The sequence below is a fragment of the Symphalangus syndactylus genome, chromosome 8, assembly GCF_028878055.3.
Source record: "Symphalangus syndactylus isolate Jambi chromosome 8, NHGRI_mSymSyn1-v2.1_pri, whole genome shotgun sequence".
In the NCBI taxonomy this organism is placed as follows: domain Eukaryota; kingdom Metazoa; phylum Chordata; class Mammalia; order Primates; family Hylobatidae; genus Symphalangus; species Symphalangus syndactylus.
Window position 1 is genome coordinate 111310129 of NC_072430.2, and position 26577 is coordinate 111336705.

At 37.7% G+C, this 26577-nt stretch overlaps 1 protein-coding gene across 2 annotated transcripts; it reads left to right on the forward strand.

Moving 5' to 3' along the window:
* The first annotated feature begins 20 nt into the window (after positions 1-20).
* On the forward strand, positions 21-26490 carry FASTKD2 (FAST kinase domains 2). 2 transcript variants are annotated; one of them, XM_055290373.2, is made up of 12 exons: positions 107-189; positions 1103-1929; positions 4553-4656; positions 5642-5750; positions 6336-6459; positions 6623-6762; positions 8667-8839; positions 21308-21474; positions 22499-22717; positions 23369-23453; positions 25104-25218; positions 26216-26490. In XM_055290373.2, the coding sequence occupies exons 2-12, from the start codon at positions 1201-1203 to the stop codon at positions 26330-26332; spliced, it is 2082 nt and encodes a 693-aa protein (XP_055146348.1). In that variant the 5' UTR covers positions 107-189; positions 1103-1200; the 3' UTR covers positions 26333-26490. The 2 variants fall into 2 exon arrangements, with proteins under 2 accessions (XP_055146349.1, XP_055146348.1); XM_055290374.2 differs by lacking the exons at positions 107-189; positions 1103-1929 and adding an exon at positions 21-94.
* Positions 26491-26577: the final 87 nt, after the last annotated feature.

Sequence of the window (26577 nt, forward strand, 5' to 3'; positions counted from 1 at the left end):
TTTGAGGGAATCCGTAAGATCTCGTGAGAAGCGCAGCTGCTCGGGGAAGCTGTCTTCGCCGCTCCTGTACGTAGCCACGGCCTTGTGCTGTAAGGTGAGTGGAGGACCAGCTTGGGCTTAGCGGCTGCCCGTATCACATCATAGACTTTTTACTTCGAGAAGAAAAGTCTCACGAGTTGTTGAAAGGAGGTGGGTTAATGCTGGGCGGCCCAGCTGCAGGACAGGCTCTTGAAGTTGGTTCTGGGGTCTGGTGAGGCTGGCTGGTTGTATAAGATCTTCCTCTTAAGCGCAGGCCACATGCGGACATCGCTTTCGTTTTCTGCTTCTTCCACTGAGCCGTTCTACCTGCCCAGGTCCCTATTCTTGATGGTCTGGGTTCGGCCGTTGCTAAATGGTCATGTTGAAAATGATCTATCAGCCGGGCGCGGTGACTCAGGCCTGTAATCCCAGCACTTTGGGAGGCCGAGGCGGGTGGATTACCTGAGGTCAGGAGTTCAGGATCAGCCTGGCCAACATGGTGAAGCTCCATCTCTACAAAAAATACAAAAATTAGCCGGGCGTGGTGGCACACGCCTGTAATCCCAGCTACTTGGGAGGCTGAGACAGGAGAATTGCTTGAACCTGGGAGGTGGAGGTTGCAGTGAGCCAAGATCGCATCACTGCACTCCAGCCTGGGCGACACAGCAAGACTTTGTCTCAAAAAAAAAAAAAAAAAAAAAAAAAAAAAAAAAAAAACAGAAAAGAAAAAAGAAAATAATCTATCAATGTATCAATGTTAATCCCCTAATTTTCACCGAGGACATTTCCATAACAATGCCAACAAAAATCTCTCCTACAGAGAAAGCGTTATGGAACGCTTTTGCACCAGAAAAATCTCATTAATACAATGGCTACTTCCAAAGTGACCTGGCTTCTTTGAAACTAGACACATTGTGGTAGATTGGAGGGAGCCCATATTGGTAAAAAAACACTTTTACTGTTTTATGTAAATCTGTAATGGCTCCATAGGTTCCCCATTTTCTCTTCTGTTAAATGCATTTCATTTTTTTAAGTAAAAGTTTTATTTTAATTCTTATTCTTTTCATTACTTCTTCCTCTACAGGAAAACCACAGCACGTGTTCTTTTTCACTAGTAGAAGTGACGTTGGTTTCGTATTGACAACTTTGAAGCCATTTGGAAGTGTTTCAGTGGAGAGCAAAATGAATAACAAAGCAGGCTCCTTTTTCTGGAACCTTAGACAATTCAGTACATTAGTTCCAACAAGCAGAACTATGAGGCTATATCGTTTGGGACTTTGCAAACCAAAAATAGTTCATTCAAACTGGAACATTTTAAATAACTTTCATAACAGAATGCGATCAACTGACATCATTAGATATCTCTTTCAGGATGCATTCATTTTTAAATCAGATGTTGGCTTTCAAACAAAGGTCATAAGCACTGTAACAGCCCTTAGAATTGAAAGACTACTTTATGCTAGAAGACTGTGTTTTGACTCGAAGCAGTCTCTTGTCCCTGTTGATAAATCTGATGATGGATTGAAGAAAGTAAACCTTAATCATGAAGTCTCTAATGAAGATGTTCTTACCAAGGAAACAAAACCAAACCGTATCAGCAGTAGAAAACTGTCTCAGGAATGTAATTCCCTGAGTGATGTGTTAGATGCATTTTCAAAAGCGCCTACATTTCCTAGTAGTAACTATTTCACAGCAATGTGGACAATTGCCAAAAGACTGTCTGATGACCAGAAGCGCTTTGAAAAACGACTGATGTTTAGCCACCCTGCATTTAATCCGCTCTGTGAACATATGATGAGAGAAGCCAAGTTCATGCAGTATAAGTACCTACTGTTCAGTCTTTATGCCATAGTGAAGCTTGGAATCCCTCAGAACACTATTTTGGTACAGACTTTGCTGAGGGTGACCCAGGTAAAATAAAAAGGAGATTTAAACATGTATTTACTTGGTTTAGAATATTTTGAAAGAATGAAGGGATATAGATACGTAGCCTCCTTAAAAGAGACTATCAAATGGAATGGTAGTTTCCTTTATATTTATTTCTGCATATATATTATATGATTTAGAGGCCTTAAGTTAGCTAGTTATTTTCTTCCTTTTGCTATGGAAATTTATGAAAGCCTTCCCCCTTTACCATCCCCAGGGTTGAGTAGTGGTGAAGAAGCTAAAATGAGGAGAGATGCAAGATATACAAAGAAAGGCTGGGTAGTTGAAGAAGGAGAGAAGGGAAGGGGAAGGAAGAGAATTTAGTCCATGGTAGAATTGGGATTCAGGCCCAGTAGATGATGCCTAAACTGATGAGCAGAATGGTAGTGAAGGGGATGGTGTTTCAAGTAGAGAGGATTGCATGCCCTACCATTCCCAGAGGAAAAGTTTGGCAAATTTGAAGAGCTGAAAGTAGTTTGGTGTAGCTGAAGCACAGAATGATGGAGTTGTATGTTTGAGTCGGTGGGAACAAGTTTTGTACATGGTGATCAAAGGAGAGGAGTGAGGGGCGAGAGGCTTAGGGGCAGAACAAGAGGCTAGAAAAATAGGAACCAAATCATAAAGAGCCTCTTACGGCTAGCTAAGGAGTATGCATTTATCCTGTAGGTGATGGGAATCCATTGAAGAATTTTAAGCAATGGGTTGACGTGCTCAAATTTGTATTTTAGATCACTGAATGAGTGGAAAATGGATTGGAAGAAGGTTAAAATTGGATGGAGGGAGCCATTTTTAGTCTAAAGCAAGAATGTCAGTGTCCTCTTTAATGTCACTGAAATGGTGCCAAATGTAAGGAAGGAAGGATTAGCTTGTTAATCATTTATGTTTTAGGAGTGTACACTTCTGACATATAAACTCAATGATAATGAAGTAATTTTTTAGCCAGGTGTGGTGGCTCACACCTGTAATCCCAGCACTTTGGGAGGCCAAGGCAGGAGGATCTCTTGAGCCCAGGAATTTGAGACCAGCCTGGGCAACAAAGGGAGACTCCATCTCTACAAAAAATACAAAAATTAGCTGGGTGTGATGTGCTCGCCTGTGGTCCCAGCTACTTGGGAGTCTGAGGTGGGAATATCGCTTGAGCCTGGGAGGTCAAAGCTGCCGTGAGCCATGATCGTGCCACTGCACTCCAGCCTGGGTGACAGAGCCAGACCCTGTCTGAAAATAATAATAATAATTTTTTAAAAGACAGGAATTTCTTGGGGATAATCTGGCATATATCCTGTCTTGCTATAGAATTCAGTAATTGGGTTCATAGCTATGGGAAAGTTTTTAACTTTTTACATTACTGTGATTTCCATATATCCTTAAGGAATAATTTTTATTTAGTGTATGTATGTGTATTTGTTTAAACCACAGAATATCCCTGTTTATTTGTAGGCTGTGTATTAGTTCCTATGTAGTTATTTAAAAGTGACTAATAAATCACCTTACCTGGTCAGTGATGCTCTTACTAGATTTTGGACAGATATTCGCACTGGGATGACATCTGTGTTGGTGAGGTATGAGTAGTAGATTTTTGTAGTCAAAACATCTGTATGGATGATGGTGTCTCACTGACCTGTTGGAATAATGTAAAGACATTTTAGAGGTGAAAGGACAGTGTGCCGTCAATGAATTTGCCCTTCAAACACATAGACAAGTGGTCTTTTCTTTCATGGTAGATATTGATGGAGTGCTGTAAAATCGTTAAGGAAACCCTTTCATAGGAAAGAAACCTTTTTTTCCTTCTAACCATAACCATTTCTTATTATTACCTGGTTCTGACTTAAGACTTTGGGATTCATTGGTTATGTAATTTTAGCAAAAGAGCATCTCTCTCTTCAGGCTAAGTTTCCTCAGATGTGATTTTTTGTGAGGTGTATAGACTAGTTGTGATTAAACTGTACAGTACTACTAGTTAAGCTGTGTTGTTACTATTCACTTTCCAAATTATGCCCACTATTTCTGGAATCAAACTTAGTACCCTAAATAAAGGGACCTGAAAGAAGAATCTGTGGGGTGTAGGCTTCCCTTGAGACCCAGATAGCAGTGGTAGAATGTGGCAGGAGATGTGAATCAGAAGATTCACAAGTAAAGTTTCAGCTTGATACCCAGGAAAGGATCTAGGGAAATTGTAAGGGCACAACCATTTAAGGATCTTTAGAGATGGGCTAGTTACCTTCTGTACCTCAGTAGTTCTTATATTCCTGCACTTTAACTGTTTTTGCCTTTGTAATGACCTTGAGTTCCAAGAAGAGGTAAAAATAATGTTTAATAAAAGTTGTTTCAGAAGCAGTGGAATATAATAAATATCAAATGTGTCTTCAGTGATAATGGTGAAGGTAAAAAAGTGTTGATGCATAAAGGGATGTGTATCAGTTAGCTGGAAAATTCAGTAAGTATGACTTTTTATTTCCCAAAGATGCTGTTTATTGTGGACTGACTATAGGAATTGTTGGCTTGATACTCAATCGTTTTATTCAGTACATCAGTTCAGTGTTTTTGCTTGGGTAAGATAGTTTACTATGGGCTCATCACCTGTAGTGTTTTTGTAATTATATTTCAATAGGAACGTATCAATGAGTGTGATGAGATATGCCTTTCAGTTTTGTCAACTGTTTTAGAGGCAATGGAGCCATGCAAGAATGTTCATGCTCTACGAACGGGTTTCAGGTGAGAACTCTCTTATGCTTTCTTCATGTGGTTTTCTTTGTTCCTCATATATCTGGAATAAAAAAATTGAGATGAAAACTAAACTCCTTTCTTGAGGGGAGGAGGAGTTGGGGAGGGTTTGTTGGTAGTTACAGCCTTTCATGCCTTATTAAGCTTAAAATCCTGACTCTGGATGACATAGGTTGGAAATACCTCTCTTAGGGTCCATAATAACAAAGATGTGAGTAACATTGAAATCTAAATTAATTTATTTTAAAACATAGTACTGGCCAGGCACAGTGGCTCACGCCTGTAATCCCAGCACTTTGGGAGGCCGAGGCGGGCAGATCACGAGGTCAGGAGATTGAGACCACGGTGAAACCCCGTCTCTACTAAAAATACAAAAATTAGCTGGGTGTGGTGGCGGGTGCCTGTAGTCCCAGCTACTTGGGAGGCTGAGGCAGGAGAATGGCATGACCCCGGGAGGCGGAGCTTGCAGTGAGCCGAGATCACACCACTGCACTCCAGCCTGGGCGACAGACCGAGACTCCGTCTCAAAAAAAAAAAAAAAAAAGTACTGATGTGGGGTAGGAGAGAATTGACATGTATATTTAATTCAGAATAGTTATTTGGGGACTATGTGAGGGTTGACACTGACCCAGCTTGAAAAGGAATTTATAAAATTGATATAAATGATCTAATGTCATAGATTAGTGAGAGTAAAACTTAACTCCCTTTGACATTGACTATGCATAGGATATGTTACTATAATCTCCTGACATAATTTGTTCTTTAGTAAAGACAGCACAATAATGTGAGAGAAAATAGCACTATTAATAGATTGGGTCTCGATCTTTAACTACTTACACTCTCTCGAGCAGGTAAATCATTTCTCTGGGCTTCATAATCCTTTTCTGTAAGAAGGGGCTGGACCAAATGAAATTTTAAGATTTTTCTTCTGCTTTGAAGATTCTATGATTTTAATATTTATTGTGTTTGATAACAGAATACTAGTTGATCAGCAAGTTTGGAAAATAGAAGATGTCTTCACATTACAAGTTGTGATGAAGTGTATTGGAAAAGATGCACCGATTGCTCTTAAGAGGAAACTGGAGGTAAACACATGAATTTTCTCTTGTGGATGAGATTTGAAAAAATTATTTCTTATAACCTGCTATCACTGCCTGAAGTCAATTTTCTAGGAGGGCATTGCTGGGCCTTTAGGTTTAGCTTCGCTAAAGTGAATGAATAGAAGTACCCTTATATTTATTTATCTGTATATATACATGTATATTTATTTATCTATTTGTCTGGTCATATTACCCAAACTTCATCCTTTTTATTTAAAAATAAATGTTTAGGCCAGACATGGTGGCTCACGCCTGTAATCCCAGCACTTTGGGATGTCAAGGGCAGGGAGATCTCTTGATCCCAGGAGTTTGAGACCAGCCTGGGTAACTGAACAAGACCCTGTCTCTGCCAAAAAAAAAAATCAAAGAATTAGCTAGGCGTGGTGGTGCATGCCTGTAGGTGGTGCATGCCTGTAGTCCCAGCTACATGGGAGGCTGAGGCAGGAGGATCACTTGAGCCTGGGAGGTTGAGGCTCCAACCTGGGTAACAGCACAAGACCCTGTCTCAATAAAAATAAAAGTTTATTTTGTCACAGATAGTAAATTAAATTAAAGTTTGTTTTTCTTTAGATGAAAGCCTTGAGGGAATTAGACAGATTTTCTGTTGTGAATAGCCAGCACATGTTTGAGGTACTAGCTGCCATGAATCACCGATCTCTTATACTCCTGGATGAATGCAGTAAGGTGGTCATAGGTAAGAGGAGTTTTTCTTTCATCATTTGTAATACCTGAGCTTCTGTTTTAGACTATTTTTGTTTTGTTTTAAAAACTTTGCTTTTATATGAAAAAAGAATAAAGCATGTTGTATTCAAAACAATCTGGTAATTTTTGTTTGTTTATTTAACTCATTCTTCAAGATAATATCCATGGGTGTCCTTTAAGAATAATGATCAACATATTGCAGTCCTGCAAAGACCTCCAATACCATAATTTGGATCTCTTCAAGGGACTTGCAGATTATGTGGCTGCAACTTTCGACGTCTGGAAGCTCAGAAAGGTGAGTACGTTAACAATTTAGAATAAGCCTCGCAAACTTTTAAAACACATACTAATTCATTTAGCATTTTAAGTATTTCTCTTTCACCTTTATAGTAGTTAAGATACCCAAATATTCCAATGATGAATTGACTTTTGAAAAATTAGCTCCTTATTATTCCTGTTTGGGGGCTACTTGCTAATATGAATAGTCCCTAACTTAGGATGGCTTGACTTAATATTTTTTGACTGTTTGATGTTGCAAAAGCAATACGCATTCAGTAGAAACCATACTTTGAATTTTGAATTTTGATGTTTTCCTGGGTTAGTGATAGGTTGTATGATACTCTCTTTTCATGCTGGGCAGTGGCGGCAAGTCGCAGCTCCCAATCAGCTGCGCAGTCATGAGAGTAAACAATGCATATTGTATTCAATAAATTACTTGAGATATTCAACACTTTTATTATAATATAGGCTTTTTGTTAACTCATTTTGCCCAACTATAGGTGAATGTAAGTGTTCTAAGCATGTTTAAGGTAGGCTAGGCTAAGCTATGATGTTCAGTAAGTTGGATGTATTAAATGCATTTTGACTTAAAATATTTTCAATTTATGGTGAGTTTGTTGGGATATACCCCACGGTAAGTCAAGGACCATCTGTATGCTATTCTATCTTTTGGTCATCTTTCTATTTGAAACAAAAATTTGCTCTTGTGTTTGGTTTTAAAAGGGTTGTATGGGCTGGGCGCGGTGGCTCATGCCTGTAATCCCAGCACTATGGGAGGCCGAGGTGGGTGGATCACCTGAGGTCAGGAGTTCAAGACCAGCCTGGCCAACATGGTGAAACCCCATCTCTACTAAAAATACAAAAATTAGCAGGGCATGGTGACATGTCCCTGTAATCCCAGCTACTGGGGGGCTGAGGCAGGAGGACCACTTGAACCTGGGAGGTGGAGGTTGCGGTAAGCTGAGATCATGCCACTGTACTCCAGCCTGGGCAATAAAGATCCAAACTCTGTCTCAAAAAAAAAAAAAAAAAAAAGGGTTGTATGATACTTTTGTTAGATATTTAGCATGATTTCCGTGTTTATACTTTGTTCTTGTTAGATTTCGAATAATAAAGATGGGTGATGTGACAGGCTTATGGTTTTTGAAGAATAAAATATCACTACTTAATGGTCACATCCATTCTTTTACCCAGAGTAAAAGCCTTTAAAATCAGGAGCTGTGTTAAGAATATAAGCATTTAATGAAGCACCTGGTAAAAACTTCTTTTTGCAATGAAATAGGTGATAACTGTTAGACCTCTAGGTTCAGTTTATTTTGGAGAGTAAGGTAAATATTGAGTTTACTGTGGAAATTGGTTATGGAAAGAGAAGTAATAATCCTAAGTAAGAAAGATTGAGAAGGAAATGGAGGTGACTTGAAAGTTTATTTTAATCATAATGTTTCAGTTCCATTTTCACTTACAGGTATTAATATTAAATATAGAAATTTTGGGGTTATGTCTTACATGTTAGAATCTAGGAAGTATTTAAGTTTGGGAATGCGAGGAGTTCAACATTGAGTTGGTCATTTTGAAAACCTTCAGAAAAGGCATATTTAAAAGTAATTTTCAGATATGTTGTATGAAAAGCATGTAGGAAAAGATTTATTTTTAAATCAGATGGAAACATAGAAATTACTGTATGCCCTGGTTCTCAGCTTAAAAAAGATTGCTTATTAACTTGATACCCAATTCAAGAATTAATAGAACAGATTTTGTGAGGGAAAGATAATTGTTCTTTTTCAGGAAAATATTCTGTTTCAGGATATATTCTGTTGATCAGGACAGTTGAATTGCTGCTTAGATTTTTTGAGATCTAAAAAATTACTATTAGCATACTGTAATTATTAAAGAGTTTTCCCTCAATTTTCTCTTTTTAAGGTTCTTTTTATCCTCATTTTATTTGAAAACCTTGGCTTTCGACCTGTTGGTTTAATGGACTTGTTTATGAAGAGAATAGTAGAGGATCCTGAATCCCTAAACTTGAAAAACATTCTATCTATTCTTCATACTTACTCTTCTCTCAATCATGTCTACAAATGCCAGAACAAAAAGTATGTACTTGTTTTTTTTTTTACCTTTTTTATTGCTATATAACTTACAGAAAAGGTTATAAATCATAAGCTTAATGAATTATTACAAGTGAACACACCCATAGTCATCATCCATGCCAATAAATAAAACATAGTGTTCCTTACTCATTTATAAAGTTAAACAAAATTTTATTTTATATTTGTTGCCCTTTGTCTTGTTTGTTTCTTTGTTCTTTATAATATATTAGTTAATTCATTATAGGAGTTTTGATTTCAAACCCTCCCAGCTTATCCTCGCAGCTCCTAAGTTCATAGTTCATTTTAACTGTATTAAAAAATGGAGAAATCTATCTTTTAAAAAATTTGACTTTTTTTATTATGGTAAGAACATTTAGTAAATTTTAAAGTGTGCAGTACAATATTGCTGACTTTATTATTATTATTATTTTTTTTTTTTTTGAGACAGAGTCTCGCTGTGTCGCCCCAGCTGGAGTGCAGTGGCGCAATCTCGGCTCACTGCAAGCTCCGCCTCCCGGGTTCATGCCATTCTCCTGCCTCAGCCTCTAACGATATAGTTAACAATATTGTACAGTGGATCTCTAGAACTTAATCATCTTGCATAACTGAAACTTTATACCTGTTGAATAGCAACTCCCCTATTTCCCCCTTTCCTCACCCCTGATGACCAACATTATAATCTCTGTTTCCATGACGGACCTTTTCAGATACTTTATATAAGTGGAGTCATGTGGTATTTGTCCTTCTATGACTAGCTTATTTCAGTTAGCATAATGCCCTTCAAGTTGATCCATGTTGTAGCATGTGGTGAGATTTCCTTCTAAGGCTGAATAATATTCCATTATATGTATATATCACATTTTCTTTATCCATTCATCTGCTGATGGATGTTTAGGTTGTTTCCCTATCTTGGCTATTGCAAACAATGCTGCAGTTAACATGGGAGTGCAGATGTCTCTTTGAGATTCTCATTTCAATTCTTATGAATTGAAATATATCCACAAGTGAGATCCCTGGATCATACAGGGATTCTGCTTTTACCAAGGGTTCTACTTTTACTAAATGCCTTTTTTTTTTTTAGCATCAGTTGAAATGATCATATGGTTTTTATCCTTTATTCTGTTGATATGATGTATCATATTGATTGATTTGCATATGTTGAACCATCCTGGCATCCCAGGGATAAATCCTACTTGGTCATAATGAATAATCTTTCTAATGTATTATTGAATTTGGTTTGCTAGTATTTTTTTTTTTGAGGATTTTTGCATCAGTCTTCATCAGAGATACTGTGCTGTAGTTTTTTTGTTTGTTTGTTTGTTTGTTTTTTATGTGTCTTTGTCTGATTTTGGTATCAGGGTAATACTGGACTTGTAGAATGAGTTTGGAAGTATTCCCTCCTTCTCTGCTTTTTGGAATAGTTTGAGTAGGGTTAGTATTAGTTCTTCCTTAAATGTTTGGTAGAATTCAGCAGTGAAGCAGTTTGGTCTTGGGCTTTTCTTTACTAGGTAGTAGTTCTACTTTTACATTTTTCAAGGAAGCTTCATACTGTTTTCCATGTACCATTTTGTATTCCTATCAACATTATGCAAGGGTTCCAATTTCTCCACATCTTCTCCAACACTTTTTAGATTTTGTTTTGTTTTTTTTGATAATGGCCGTCCTAACAGGTGTAAAGTGATATCTCATTGTGGTTTTGATTTGCATTTCCCTGATGATTAGTGATGTTGACCATGTTTTCACATACCTGTTGGCCATTTGTATGTCTTCTTTGGAGAAATATTTAAGTCCTTTGCCTATTTTTAAATCATATTATTATTTTTGCTATTCAGTTACAGTATATTATAATATATAAACATACTACAAATATATATATATTATGGGATGCAGAAAAAGCAATACAAGAAAACTTAAAGCATTAAGTTTTATATAAACTTATAGCAATAAGCATAAATATATGAGTTACAGGAATTCCTTATATATTTTGGATAATAACTTCTTATCATATGTATGGTTTGCAAATATTTTCACCCATTCCGTAGGTTGCTTTTTCACTTTGTTGACTGTTTCCTTTGCTGTGCAGCTTTTTAGTTTGATATAGTTCTCTTTGTCTGTATTTGCTTTTGTTGCTTGCACTTTTGGTATCACATAAAAAAAAATCATTGCCTAACTAAGCCAATCCATGAGGCTTCTCCTACACATTTTCTTTTAGGAATTTTATAGTTTTAGGTCTTATGTTTAAATCTTTAATCCATTTTGAGTTGATTTTTGTGTATGTTATAAAATAAGGTTCCAATTTCATTCTTTTGCATGTGGATATCCAGTTTTCCCAACAGCTTTTGTTGAAGAGCATATTCTTTTACTATGTGTAGTCTTGGCAGCTTTGTCTTTTTTATGGCAGTACCATACTGTTTTAATTACTGTAGCTTTGTAATATATTTTGGAATCAGGAAGTGTGATACTTCTAGCTCTGTTCTTTTTCAAAATTGCTTTGGCAGTTCAGATTCCTTTGTGGTCCTATATGAATTTTAAGGTTTTTTTTTCTATTTCTGTAAAAAAATGCCATTGGGATTTTGATAGCGATTGCACTGAATCTGTAGACTGCCTGGGTTAGTATGGACATTTTAACAAGATTAAGTCTTTCAATCCATGAGTGCAGACTGTCCTTCCATTTATTTATGTCTTTAATTTCTTTCATCAACTTTTTTGTAGTTTTCAATGTACAAGTCTTTCACCTCCTTGATTAAGTTTATTCCTAAGTATTTTATGCTTTTTGATAATATTATAAGCAAGATTGTTTTCTCAATTTCCTTTTTGGATAGTTTGTTATAAGTGTATAGGAACACAGCAGATATTTTTACTGCTTCCTTTCTGATTTGGTTGTTTTTCTTTCTTTTTCTTTTGTTTGCATAATTACTCTGGCTAAGATTTCCAGTACCTTGTTGAATAGAAGTGATGAGAGTAGGCATCCTTGTCTTGTTCCTGGTCTTAGAAGAAAATATTTGTTTTTCATCATCGAATATGATGTTAGCTATGGTTTTTCATATATGGTCTTACTTACGGTGAGGCACATTTCTTCTATACCTAATTTGTTGAGAGCCCTTATCATAAAGGTTGTTGAATTTCATCAAATGGTTTTTCTGCATCTAATTAGATGATCGTATGATTTTTCTCCTTTATTCTGTTAATGTGGTGTATCTCATTAATTGACTTGCATATACTGAACCGTCTTTGCATCCCAGGGATAAATCCCTTTTTATTCATGGTGTATGATCCTTCTAATGCTAATATTTTGTTGAGGATTTTTACATCTGTGTTCATCAGGGATATTGGCCTGTAGCTTTCTTGTGTGATAATGCATGTGTCTGGCTTTGGTATCAGGGTAATGCTGGCCTCATAAAATGAGTTCTTTGTCTTCAGGTGTTTGGAAAAGTTTAAGCACATTAGAAGTATTGTTAATTCTTCTCACAATGTTTGGTAGAATTCAGCAATGAAGCCATCTAGTCCTGGCCTTTTTCATTGTTGGGAAGTTTTTGATTACTGATTAAATTTCCTTATTCATTATTGGTTTGTTTAGATTTTCTATTTCTTTATGATTCAGTCTTGGTAGGTTGTATTTTTCTAGGAATTTATTCATTTCTTCTTGATTATCCAATTTGTTGGCATACAGTTGTTCGTGATAGTCTCTTATGAGCCTTTTTTATTTCTGTGGCATTGGTTTTTATTTCTAGTTATAATGTCTTGTTCATCTCTTACTTATTTGAGTCTTTCTTTTTTTGTCAGTCTAGCTAAAGGTGTGTCAATTTTGTTCATCTTTTCATAAAACCAAGTCTTCGTTTTGTTGGTTTTTTCTACTATTTTATTTATTTCTGTTCTAATCTTCATTATTTCCTTCCTTCTGCTAACTTTGGGCCTAGTTTGTCTTATTTCAGTTTTTTGAGGTGTAAATTTAGGTTTTTTATTTGATAGCTTTCTTTTTTTTAAGATAGGTGTTTATTGCTGTAAGTTTTCTTGTTAGTACTGCTTTTTCTGCATCCCATAATTTTGGGTATGTTGTGTTTTCAATTTTATTTGTCTTGAAATATTTTCTAATTTCCCTTTTGATTTCTTCTTTAACCTATTGGTTGTTCAAGAGTGTGTTGTTTAATTTCCACATATTTGTGAATTTTCTAGTTTTCCCTCTGTTGATTTCTAATTGTATTTCTTTGTGATCCGAAAGGATACTTGGTCTGATTTCAGTTTTCCTAAATCTGTTATGACTTATTTTGTGACCTAACATATAGTCTGTCCTTAAGAATGATCTATGTGCACTTGAGGAAAATAAGTGTTCTGGTGCTGTTGGCTGGAATGTTCTGTATGTGTCTGTTACATCCATTTCATCTGTAGCAGGGGTCCCCAGCCCCCAGGCCATGGACTGGTACCAGTCCGTGGCCTGTTAGGAACTGGGCCGCACAGCAGGAGGTGAGTGGCAGGCGAGCATTACTGCCTGAGCTCTGTCAGATCAGCCATGGCATTAGGTTCTCATAGGAGTGTGAACCCTATTGTGAACTGTGCATGTGAAGGCTCTAGGTTGCATGCTCCTTATGAGAGTCTAATGCCTTACGAAACACCCCCCATCCCCAGTCTGGAAAAATTGTCTTCCATGAAACCAGTGCCAAAAAGGTTGGGGACCACTGATCTATAGTGTTCTTCAAGTCCTTTGTTTTCTTACTGATTTTGGTCTGGATGTTCTATAAATTATTGAAAGTGGGGTTATTGAAGTCTCCCTATTGTTGTATCATCTATTTCTCCCTTCAGATCTGTTATGTCTTCCTGATGAATTGGCCCTTTTATCATTATGTAATGACCTTGTTTGTCCTTATGACAATTTTTAACTTAAAAGTGTATTTTGTCTGATGTAAGTATGGCTACCTCTGCTCTCTTTTGGTTACCATTTGCATGGAATGTTTTTATCCGTTTCTTCACTATCAAACTATGTGTATGTCCTTAAATCTAAAGCGAGTATCTTGTAGACAAGTTATAGGTTGGTCTTTTTTTTAATCCATTCAGCCATTTTGTGTCTTTTAATTGGGGAATGTATTAGTCTATTCTCACATTGCTATACTACCTAAGACTGTGTAATTTATAAAGAAAAGAGGTTTAATTGACCAACAGTTCCACATGACTGGGGAGGCCTCAGGAGACTTACAATTATGGCGGAAGGCAAAGGGGAAGCAGTCACCTTCACAAGGTAACAGAAGAGAGCCAAGAGAAAGGGCGAGGAAGTGCTACACTTTAAGCCATCAGCTCTTACTATTACGAGAACTCCCTCACTATTACGAGAACAGCATGGGGGAAACTGCCCCCATGATCCAATCACCTTCCAACAGATCTCTCCCTCAATACATGGGGATTCAAATTTGAGACGAGATTTGGGTGGGGATACAGAGCCAAACCATATCAGGGAGTTTAATCCACTTAATGTTTAGAATAACTATTGATAGAGAAGGACTTACTGTTGCCATTTTGTTGTTTTCTGTCTTACAGTTTTATCTTCTATCTTTTCCTTTCTTTTTATCTTCCTTTGTGACTTATTGATTCTTTTGTGAGATGTTTCAATTCCTTTCTCTTTTTGTTTTGTGTAGTCTCTAAAGGTATTTCATTTGTGGTTACCATGGGTCTTACATAAAACATCTTATTGTTTTAACAGTCTATTTTAAGCTGAAAACAACTTCCATTGCATACAAAAGCTGTACACTTGTCTCCCCATACTTTGTTATTGATGTGACAGTTTACATCTTTTTATATTGTATATCCATTAGCAAATTTTTATAGTTACAGTTATTCTTAATAGTTTTTTTAGCATTTATACTAGAACTAAAGCACACCACTATTACAGTATTACCATATCCTATATTTGTTTATGTACCTTTACTAGTGAGTTTTATACTTTGCTGTGTTTTCACATTGATGTTTTGTGTTTTTTCATTTCACCTGTCTTTAGCATTTAGTGTAAGAAAAGACTAGTGATGACAATTTTCCTTGGCTTTCATTTGTCTGGGAGTCTTGATGTACATTTTTGAAAGACGGTTTTGCCAAGTATAGGATTATTGGTTGGCAATTTTTCTTTCAGCACTTTGAATACATTATCCCAGTCCCTTCTCTGGCCTGCAAAGTTTCTGCTAAGAAGTTCACTGCTAGTCTGTTGGAGGCTCCCTTGTACATGAATAGTTGCTTTTCATCCTTGTGGGAGAAATGAGTTGCTTTTAAAGTTCTTTTTGTTTTTGAATTTTGACAGTTTGAGTACAGTGTATCTTAATGTATATTTCTTTGGATTCATCTTATTTGGGGTCCTTTGAGTTTTATGAATCTGGATGTCCATTACTCTTTCTAGATTTGTGAAGTTTTCAGCCACTATTTCCTTAAATAAGCTTTCAGCTCCTTTTTTTCTTCTCCTGAGACACCCATAGTGTGCACATTGGTTTGCTTGTTGGTGTCCTATAAGTGTCGTAGGCTTTAACTCTTCTTCTTTCTTTATTCTTTTTCCTTTTTGGACCGGGTAATTTCACATGACCTGCTTCAAGTTCTCTGATTCTCTTTTGCTTGCTGAAGTGTGCTGGTATGGCCGTCTAGTCAATTTTTCAGTTTAGTTATTATATTCTTTAGCTCCAGAATTTCTGTTGAGTTCTTTCTATAGTTTATCATTTCTTTGTTGATATTCTTATTTTGCTCATATATCATTTTCCTAATCTCATTTACTTTTCTGTGTTCTTATAAGACAATTATTTTTAGTTCTTCGTTGGGCAGTTCATAGATCTTCATCTCTTTAATTTTGATTACTGGACATTTATTTTGGTACTTTGATTGTGTTACACTTCCCTGATGCTTTTTCTTCCTTGTAGCTTTGCATTGGTATCTGCACAATTGAAGAAACAGTCTCCTCTCCCTGTTTTTACAGACTGGCTTTGACAGGGAAAGACTCTCGTTAATCAGTTTAGCTAGAGATTCTGGGGGCCTCTGAAACTTTTTCTCTAAATTTTTTTTTTTTTTTTTTTTTTTTTTTGAGACGGAGTTTTGATCTTTGTTGCCCAGGCTGGAGTGCAGTGGCGCAATCTCGGCTTACTGCAACCTCCGCCTCCCGGGTTCAAGCGATTCTCCTGTCTCAGCCTCCCAAGTAGGTGGGATTACAGGCACATGCCACCATGCTCAGCTAATTTTTGTAGTTTTAGTAGAGACGGGGTTTCGCCATATTGGCCAGGCTGGTCTCCAACTCCTGACCTCAGGTGATCCACCCACCTTGGCCTCCCAAAGTGCTGGGATTACAGGCATGAGCCACCATGCCTGGCCTGAATGTGTTTATGGATTTCTAAGTAGAGGGATTTACTGGTTTCTTTTTCTTAATTTCCTTTTTTTTTTTTCAGTACCGGGGAATATCTTGCTCCCTCTGGTGTCTGACTGCTGTACTACAGTCAGGGACATAGATGCTCCACTCCTTTCTCTCCTTCGCTGTAGAGAAGCCTTGAGTTGTGCTGTCTGCTGTAAGCCACTGACCCCTTTTTTTCCTTCCTAACTGCTCCCGGGCATTCAGACTATGCTGGTTTCATCCGCTCTCTTTGTGAGGTGAGACAGAAACCAGCTCCTTGGACAGCTTACCAAAAGGCTAGGATGTTGAAGACATGCTCCACTCCTCTCATTTCCTCCTGAGGCTGAATCCTCAGGTTGTGTACCTTCTCTCAATCTCTCAGAGCTGTGCTGAGTGCAGGAAGCTGTCCACCCCTTTTCCTTTGTTCTTAACTGCCCTCAGGCATCTGAACCCTCTGGTTTTGTTAGTATTCCATGTGAGTTGAGACAGAATCAGCCCCTAGGGCAGCGCAGTGAAAAGCCGGATGTTGGATGCACACTCTACTGTCTCCCTCCAAGGGAGAAGTCCTAGGCCAAGGTGATCTCCTTGGTGCTGAGCTATGCCGGCTTTGGGGAGGGGCTGACCTAGGTAAAATGTTCTTCTTGCCTGTTTCAGTGCAACTCCTCTTGGTTTTGTTCTTATCTGGAGTATGACAATATCTTAATTGGTTTATGGACTTTTCATAAAGGTATTTTTGTCTATATGTCCTTGTTAAATCAGTGTTTCTGAGAAGCTGTGAGAACTGGACCTTCTTCTAGTTCAGTTTTGACCTTAACTATTCATTTGGTCTCAGGCTACTGCTTTCTATTCTTTTAATTTTAACCACAGCCATGCATTTCTACTGTTAAATACAGTAATTCCTCAAATGTGCCAGCTTCTTTCATACCTCTGCTTTCTACCCAGAACATCTTTTCTTACTCTTTGGATCAGTCAGGGTTCATTAAAAATCATAAAAACATATAAAATGTCATTTGTTAAAACAGTGATTAAAAGCATGGACTCTAGAGCTAGCTTGCTTAGGTTTGAGTTTCAGCATTGCCATTTGTTAGCTGCTTGACTTTTGGCAAATTACTTATCTGTGCCTCAGTTTATTCACTTATTAAAATGGAGATGAGCTATGTCTAATCTCATTGGGTTGTTATTAGGATTAAATGAGTTAATCTATGTCAAGTTCTTATGACAATGCCCAGCACATGGTAATTTTTAGATTTGAAAAAAATTAGAGTGTAGGTCACAGAGGCCTTGGGGGAACAAACTAGGGCAGTTGTGAAGGTCTCAGTGGCAAGATGCACAGGCCATCTGTTTGCCATCAAATGACTTGACTCCAGCTGCTAGCTTTCCTTTTAGTTTTCCTTCCAGATTTAGATTTCTAAAAGAGAACATCTGATTGACTGAGTTTGGGTCAAATGCCCATCCCTTAAGGGCAGTTAATCAATTAAGTGGTGTCAGGCCAACTAAAAAGCAACTTCCCACTGTACTGTCCACTGAATGGACAGACTTAGTTCATACTGCATTTTCTGTGTCTTCCCTAATTGTCACCATCAGGGTCGCTGTGCTTGTCATGTCTTACCCAATCTCTGGTGAAGCCTTGTTGTCAAATGTCCTCCTAGGACATCCTTGTTGTCAAGGCTCCACCAGAGATTGGGTAAGACATGACAAGTTGTGTCACGTCATTTGTGTGTCAATAAGTCTGTCTCTGCTCTTCAGTTGGTAAGCTCTCCAGAGTCAGACCCAGCTGCCTGTTTTTCTGAACTTAGTACAGGACCTGCCAAAGAGTAGACATTTAATAAAGGTTGAAAAATATCTCCCAAATTCAATCTTCCTTTACTCCCCTGGCTTGATTTTCTTCTGAGGCTGGCTCCCATTGATGCCTTGTACTTTCTTGACAAATAATATCAAGCTAAGTGGTAATTAAAACGCCAGAAACAGCCCCAGAGGGATTAAGAGAGTAAGCACTGGGCAGGTAAGAGTTTTTCAGGTGACTCTAAGCAACCTGAGAGATAACTCGTTCCAACAAAATTGTTATGTTGGAAATAGAGGGGGGATAACAAAGGTAACAAAGGCTAGGAGGACATTTAATAAAATGGCAGTAGTAGAATTAGTACAGGAGGAGAATCATGAATGTTGTCTTTTTGTCTGTCTATTCTGCTTTCATTTAACCTGGTGGTTTTCAAACAGGGATGATTTTGCCTCCCAGGGGACGTTTGGCAATGTATGGAGATGGTTTTTAGTTGTCACAACAGGAGGGAGGTCTGTGCTACTGGCCTCTAGTGGATGGAGGCCAGGCGTGCCGCCAACATCCTACTATGCACAAGATAGCCCCTCACAATAAGGAATTATCCAGCCCCAGATGTTAGTAGTTCTGAAATTGAGAAACCCTTACCTAATTCTAAGCCTCACACCTCAACATTTCTCCAAAGGAGAAGTAGGGGCAATTTGGCAGATATAGCAAGATTAATTAGTCATCATTTCCTGAATGCCCATGAATGTACAGTTGCCTGGATTTGGTATTTTGAGGGCTATAAAAAAGAAGTTTGTATTCCCTGTTCTTCCTAGACCATTTATGAAAACAACTCTCTTGTATATCCAGAGGAAGGCAGTACATGGTAGGCGCCAAGTAAGTGCTTTATGGAGGAGGGAGAAAGGAAGATGGCAACTTAGGCTGGAGTAGCAAAGGTTTTGGAAGCAGAATAACTCAAAGTATTTGGGAAGAGAGTTGACTAGAAGAGATGGTTAGATAGGAGAGTGGTAGGAATTCTGGCTTAGCTTATTGTATATCCACATGCTATACATTAATCATTATTTCATTTATGATGGCCCATGGGGGAGAGGGTGTGTTAAATCCAGAGTATCTTGCTGGGCTTCGAACCCAAGGCACAAATAGGTAACGTTTAAGCTCTGTTGTTTTGGTCCTTTGGTTTCTTCTCTTCTTGATCTGTATTTACCATCTTATGGATAATCCCACATTTGCATCTGTGGTCATTAGTGTGCTCCTTAACTCCAGACCTGAGTCTCTGTGGGTTGCATATGGTCACTGCACATCCAGAAGTGTCTCAAGTTCAGTAATTCTGGAAGTCAGCTCATTTTTCTTGACTCATCCTTTTCCAATGACAAGTTCCTCCTCCTGTCTTCCTCATCAAAGTTTATTTGTTTGTTTAGTCAGCATTTGCCAAGCACCTGGACATTTGGGAGAAAGATGAATAAGACAGTCATACTTGCCAGAGGATTCTGTGTAATGGGTAAGGTAGATACGTAAATTGGCAATTAAATATAGCATGAAAATTCGAGTGATCTAGCATATTAGTCTGTTTTCACACAGCTGATAAAGACATACCCGAGACTGGGCAATTTACAAAAGAAAGAGGTTTAATGGACTCACAGTTCCACATGGCTGGGGAGGCCCCACAATCATGGCGGAAGGTGAAAGGCACATCTCACAGGGCAGTAGACAAGAGAGAGAGCCAAGCAAAAGGGGTTTCCCCTTATAAAACTATCAGATCTCGTGAGACTTATTGACTACCACAAGAAGAGTATGGGGGAAACCACCCCCATGATTCGGCTATCTACCACTGGGTCCCTCACAACACAAGGGAATTATAGGAGCTACAATTCAAAATGAGATTTGGGTGGGGACATAGCCAAACCATATCATCTAGGATATTTGGAAGTAGAGGAGGGATATATCAGGATGCCAGCCTGGTGAAGAGGAGGGTCAGGGGTATCAGGCAGTGTCGCCTGGAGGGGTTGGCATCTGAGCTGATCTTAAAAGATGGAGAGATGGGGGTTTACCATGGAAAGATAAGCAGGAAAGAACATTCCAAGTGAAAGGCCCTCTATATGCAAGACCTGGAGGAAAGAAACAGCAGAGCACGTGCAGGGAACCGCACACAGTTTGGGCTGCTGAAGCATGAGGTACAGGGTGAGGAGTGGGGCAAGAGAAGACCAGAGGGGGGATCATTACCCAGGCTCCCAACTTCCTTGTCCACACCATCCCCTGCCCCCGCATCCCACTGCATGTTCCAAAAGCAATCAGTTACTAATTTCAGAAGTGCTGGCTTGCTGTTGTGTGTATGATCTGTTATATTCCTCCCATTTCATCATAATTCCTATAGTTTTCCTGGCCTTATCACAGCCCTTCATCCTCCCCAACACTTCTTCCCCTACCCATGGACCTCTCAGTTGATTTCAGTCTCATTGTTAACAAGGGCTTGCGTCCAGGCATATTTGCCCCGGCTGTGAAGAAACACTCCTCTGTACCTTCATCTCACCAGTTATTCACTATCAGGCAAGTAGCATGCGCTTTCAGGGCTCTGCTCAAATCTTCTTCCCTTACTCCATCTTTTCCACCTATTCAAATTCTCCTCCCAAAAGCTTCTGTTTATTTTCTTTCCTCTGCGAGATCACAGTACTTTGCATGTATTTCTTTTCTTATATAACTATATGTATCATATGCCCTGAGAGTCAGATTGATATGTGTTCAAAGGATATCTACCATTTATTAGTGGTGTCACTCTGGGCAAGCGACTGCCCCTGATTTTTGTCTTTTCTGTCTTCATTTGTGCTTAACTACGTTATACTGTGTAACATTAGCTCTGGGTGGTAGGATTAGGCTTGCAGTTCTTTTAACCCATAGTATTGATAACTAGATAATTTTAGTTGGTTATAAAACTGTAGTGGTGGTCCAGGCATTATAGAAAATCTAGCATAATTATGAAAAGGTTCTGGAGCCTGACACCTTATGTTCTAATACTGCCTTTGCTACTTCCTTGTCTGTGTGTTCTTAGACAAGTTACTCAACCTCTAAGCCTGTTTACCCATTTTTTTAAATGAGGAGAATAATAGTAATACCCATAGAGTTTTTTAGTGTGAGTTAAATGAATTAAAGTCTATAAAATGTTTGTCTTGTGCAAGACATATAGCAATAGCCAACATTTCTTGAATGTATACACTTATTATGAGATAACCAACTGTCCAGAACGATGTGTGGATACTTACTTGCAAGCCTGATTTTCTTATGTCTTTTCTTTGGAATCGTTAAAGATATTGGCCTTCTGTATATGTTGGGAAACTGACTTTTCTTTGTTCCCCAGACAGTTCCTGGAAGTTATGGCTAGTGCTCTGACTGGTTATCTTCACTCTGTTTCTTCTGAAAACTTATTGGATGCAGTGTATTCATTTTGCTTGATGAATTACTTTCCCCTGGCTCCTTTGAATCAGCTTCTGCAAAAAGACGTCATCAGTGAGCTGCTGACATCAGGTAGGATGTTAGTGCAGAATTGTGACCAGTTCTGCACTACCACTAGCTACCATATGACTCTGAATGGGGTCTTAGTTGGAGCAGCGTTAGTTGAAATTTGCAGAGCAGGTGTTGCTGTGGAAAGGGCTGATAATGGTGAAGTCAAAGGATAGTGCTTCAAAGCAGCAAACCTGCAGACCCTTCTTTAATGACAAGTTCTACATGTAGAAAAAAATAATAAGGAATGCATCATTATTCCTTTTATTTACACTCTATCCTTCTATACAAAGGCTAACTGTTCAGGTTGTTCTTTATGCTTTGATCAGAGCTGTTTTAATTCCTAATCCTTACTTATCACATTTGAAGCCAACCTTAGTCAACTTTTGCAGCTGTAAACACTTGGTCGCTCCTGGCCTGTGATGAGGGAACACCTGTTAGATCAAGAACCCAAATAGCCACCAAATTAATTAGTTCATTTACTCTTGGAACCAAATTAACTGTTGACTTTTAGTCTTTAATATTAAATAAGGTAAAGCAATATCCAGGTAGATGTACAAAATTTGAAGATGTGTCTGAGAATAGAGTAGTTCAGAATTAAAACATAAATAAATAAATGTTATAAAATCCCAAAGTTGAGTTGTAGAGAGTCAGTCAATACCACGTGCTGATTTTTCAGGCAGTGTAATAATGGAGAAACAGCCTTGAACCTCGAAAACCTGGATTCTAATTCCAACTTTGCCTTAATTACGAGGCTTTTTAATATTCCTGGGCATTTCCTTATCTATAAATTGAGGAGTTTAGACTAAATGACCTCTAAAGATATTTGAAGCCTTAAAACATTATCAAGTGCAGGGCTTTGATTTAGACCCTGTGGAAACCAGGGAGACAGAGAGAGTCCTTGTGATAAGAAAGAGATAATTAGAAATACAAGTGCATTTATATATATATTTATTATTTTATATCTATTACTAAATATGTATTAATATCGTTTTTTAATGTTGCATTTATTTCTTCTTAATGAAATACTCTCTTTTTTATCTTTTAGATGACATGAAGAATGCTTACAAGCTGCATATTTTGGATACTTGTCTAAAACTTGATGATACTGTTTATCTGAAGGACATAGCCTTGTTACTCCCACAGCCGCCGCGGGAGCTGCCACCGTCACATCCAAATGCAAAGGTGGCAGAGGTGCTGAGCAGCCTTCTGGGAGGTGAAGGACACTTCTCAAAGGCTGTGCACTTGCCACACAATTATCATATTGGTATGGGACATTATATTATTTCCTTTCATTTTATTGTATTTACTTTCCTTTTCTGACAAAAAAAATAGGTATTTGCGGCAGCAGTTTAGTGTAGTGCAGCACTGCCTCTGGAACTGGCCTGATTCTTGCCTCATAAAATTCTTGTGACCAATAAATGAAATTCTACACATTTTTATGTGTCTAAAATCCTAAGACTAGTATCTGACACATGGTTAGCTCTCAATATATTTTAGCTACTGCTATTATTGGTAGTACTATTAAACATTTTGAAACAGAAAATCACTTGGGGCTGGTCACGGTGGCACACGCCTGTAATCCTAGCATGTGGAGAGGCCGAGGCAGGCAGATCACTGGAGCTCAGGAGTTCAAGACCAGCCCGACCAACATGGTAAAATCCTGTCTCTACCAAAAAAATACAAAAATTAGATGGGCGTGATGGCATGCCCCTGTAGTCCCAGCTACTCAGGAGGGTGGGGTGGAAGGATTGCTTGAACCTGGGAAGTTGCTGCAGTGAGCTGAGATCACACTACTGCACTCCAGCCTGGATGACAGAGTGAGACCGCATCTCAAAAAAAAAAAAAGGAAAAGAAAAGAAAAAGAAAGTCACTTGGAGCAATGTTTGAAAAATTAATATCAATTCTTTCCTTTCAGATTTTGAAATCAGAATGGACACTAACAGGAATCAAGTGCTACCACTTTCTGATGTGGATACAACTTCTGCTACAGATATTCAAAGGTTGCTTACATATATTTCATTTGCTGGGCTTTCTAAATTAAAATCCTAATTCTAAAAGACTTCATATTAAATAGCAGTAGTAAATCTAAGACTTGATGTTTGTATGGAGCCTGCAGCACACCAAGAGACTTGTCATCCATCAATGTACTCCTTAGAAAGTGTAAATGTGGACATTATGGTTGAATACAATGGACTACAGTTGGGTCATTTAATGAGACACATTTTTTTAAAATTAGGTTTTGAAGCTATAGTTCAATAAAACAATATAATTGAAACTATCAATGCAGTGTAAACTTTGGACAAGATAATATAATAGTGATCATAAAGAATAAAGACTTGAGGCTTCTACAAAAATCAAATACCCAATAAATATTTTGCTCTACCACCAAGACTTTTCCAGAGGTAGGGAAACCATAGTTTTTTAATTAAACTGTATTTGTATGGGTTAGAACACATTGAAGCTAATCCTAGGTGGTTTGCTTGGCTCACATATTACAAATAGAGTGTCTCTGGGGAGAAATATGATGCTATACCATGAGAGAACATCCTGCCTCTTCAGTAGATGCATAAGATCATGCCATCATTGCACACACCTGTGGGTCAGTTACCCTTTATGTAAAGGCTCTGCTACATGGATCCTGACCCCAAGGAACTTGTATCTCCTGTTAACTCCACTGGACACACATACACATAAATACGATAGAAACATACAAAAAAAATCTGTAGGGATCCAAACTCTTATCTGCCCATCCCTCTTCATTCACAGACAGTTCTGTGACTTTCACCTCTTTCTGAATGCATCTAGCTTATTTCTTGGCCATCTTTTCAGCCGCTGTCTTTCCTATCAGTGCTATCTGCCCTCAGAAGAGGCCTTCTCTCTGACCTCATTCCAAGATCAATTTTCTTTTTCAGGTACTCCACTCTTCTGGCATAACAAAATAACAATTGTTCTCAGCATAAAGTCATGAGAAGTGAAGAATGTGAGCATTCCTTTAAAAACATAAAATTTGTCTTATAACAGCTAGAGTATAGGTGAAGGCAGTAAGGATATAAATGTCTTTTTTTTTTTTTTTTTCCCAGTAAACTTAGTATTTCCAAAGTGCCAGGAACAATGAAAAAACAAATTACACCTTCCACATTTTTGTTATATTTACAGATTTTATTTTAACAGTCTTGCCTTTCTCTTGGTGTTTTCTTTCTTGTGTGTAATCTCCTATTTCTGTTTTTTTAAATGCTGCTTTCTCTGGGAGATAATACATATAAGAAGAGCATTTACTATTTGGTATTATTTACACCATTACTACTACTGGTAGAATAAATAATTATACTCAGATCAGAAATCAGCACTGCACAGAAAACCCTTAAAATTGGTGCTTTCATATCTGAAAATTTTCCTCTTCAAAAATGTAGCCATCCTTAAAGGGAACTGAGAGGTAACTGTGTATAATGTTGTATATTTTTGATTTATAAAGTAGCCTTGTATAGTGGAATATCTGCAGAGGCCAAGTAAAAGAAGTGAAGGATTGTTAGGAATATCGAAGATTGTGGTCAGTGGAGAGCTCAACTTGGAAATCTCCAAAGAACAGGAATGCAGCAAGACTATATGGTAATATCAATAACTGTTCTTGTTTTGTTTATTTCTGTTTTCAGAGTAGCTGTGCTATGTGTTTCTAGATCTGCTTATTGTTTGGGTTCAAGCCACCCCAGAGGATTCCTTGCTATGAAAATGCGGCATTTGAATGCAATGGGTTTTCATGTGATCTTGGTAAGAAAAAAATGCAAATGAAATATTCTTTAATTACTGATGTACATTCTAACAGCTGCCAGGAATCTTGTGGTTGACACTGGTTACTAGGACTAGAGGCATTGTCAGCATTATTGGAATAAGTGCTTTAGTTACTGTTTTCTTTGAAAAAGAACATTGCTAGTACGCGATTTGGGTTCTGCTCAGCTGATTACTGTCATTACTAGAGCTTTTACAAATGTTGTTCTGGTCAGCTTTAATCCTTTTTTGCTAAGAGGAAGAATGCAAATAATATATTTTCATATTTAAGATACACAAAACCGTATTTAATTTCCAGGTTATCTTGAACAAGGGAAAGAAAGATGTTAAAGCTTTGTTTTCATGGCCTGTGTGAAGCTGTTACAGGATGTTTGTTGCCAGAAAGGGCTGGATGATTCTAAGAGGATGGGTCTTTCTCTTCCCTCTTATGCTTCAATTTTATTTTGTACCCCACAGCTTCTCTTGAACAGCCTCTTCTGATGTTTCTAGGTAGCAGGAACCTTACAAATACATTTATATGTATGTTGCTGTTGGAATCTATCTAAATGCCACTCATTTGGTCCTGCACATAGTGTAAGATGTAAACATTCCAAATCTTCTATTATTATACTTTAGTATTGGAAATGGATTACGTGTGGACTACTGAGATTAAGATGACACCTTTCTCTTAGTGGGCTACTATTTAAGACTTTGTTTTTTTATATTGCTGATTATATATATTCTAAGGAAAATTTTCTCAAGAAAGCAATTTTTGCACCATTTAGAGGACCTTTAAAATTTGTATAATTTTCACAGTTAAAGCTTTCTTAAACCCTAACATGTAGTCTTATTATGCCTTTAAAATATGAGTAGTTATAAGGTCACATTTGCTTTCAAAAAGCTATTGTCCTCATGTTACTTTACTATGTTTGGATCTCTAAAGTGGCTCTTACGTTAGCATCGTCTCACAAACTGATTATTTTCCTCTTTCTTTGGTAAGGTCAATAACTGGGAGATGGACAAACTAGAGATGGAAGATGCAGTCACATTTTTGAAGACTAAAATCTATTCAGTAGAAGCTCTTCCTGTTGCTGCTGTAAATGTGCAAAGCACATAATAAAGTGAAAATCAACCTTTTCATATTAGGAGACATGCATTTGTAAAAATAACGTTAATAAAGACGACAATTCAGTTGTCAATGGAATTAATCTATCTGCTAAGACAAAAAATGTTACCTCAGTTCACTATTAAAATTAATTTTAAGAATGGAAGAAATGTTGTTACTGCCATTTTAAAATATGCTGAGAAAATTCCAGAAGGGTTATTTTTCCAACCATACCTATTCCCTCTAGTGCCCAGATA

Bases quoted from the DNA above. Each gene is read 5' to 3' on its own strand.
- FASTKD2 (XM_055290373.2), top strand. From the start codon at position 1,201: ATGAATAACAAAGCAGGCTCCTTTTTCTGGAACCTTAGACAATTCAGT. The intron at 8,840-21,307 runs GTATGTACTTGT...TTTGTTCCCCAG, and splicing joins TACAAATGCCAGAACAAAAA to ACAGTTCCTGGAAGTTATGG. The intron at 22,718-23,368 runs GTATGGGACATT...CTTTCCTTTCAG, and splicing joins GCCACACAATTATCATATTG to ATTTTGAAATCAGAATGGAC.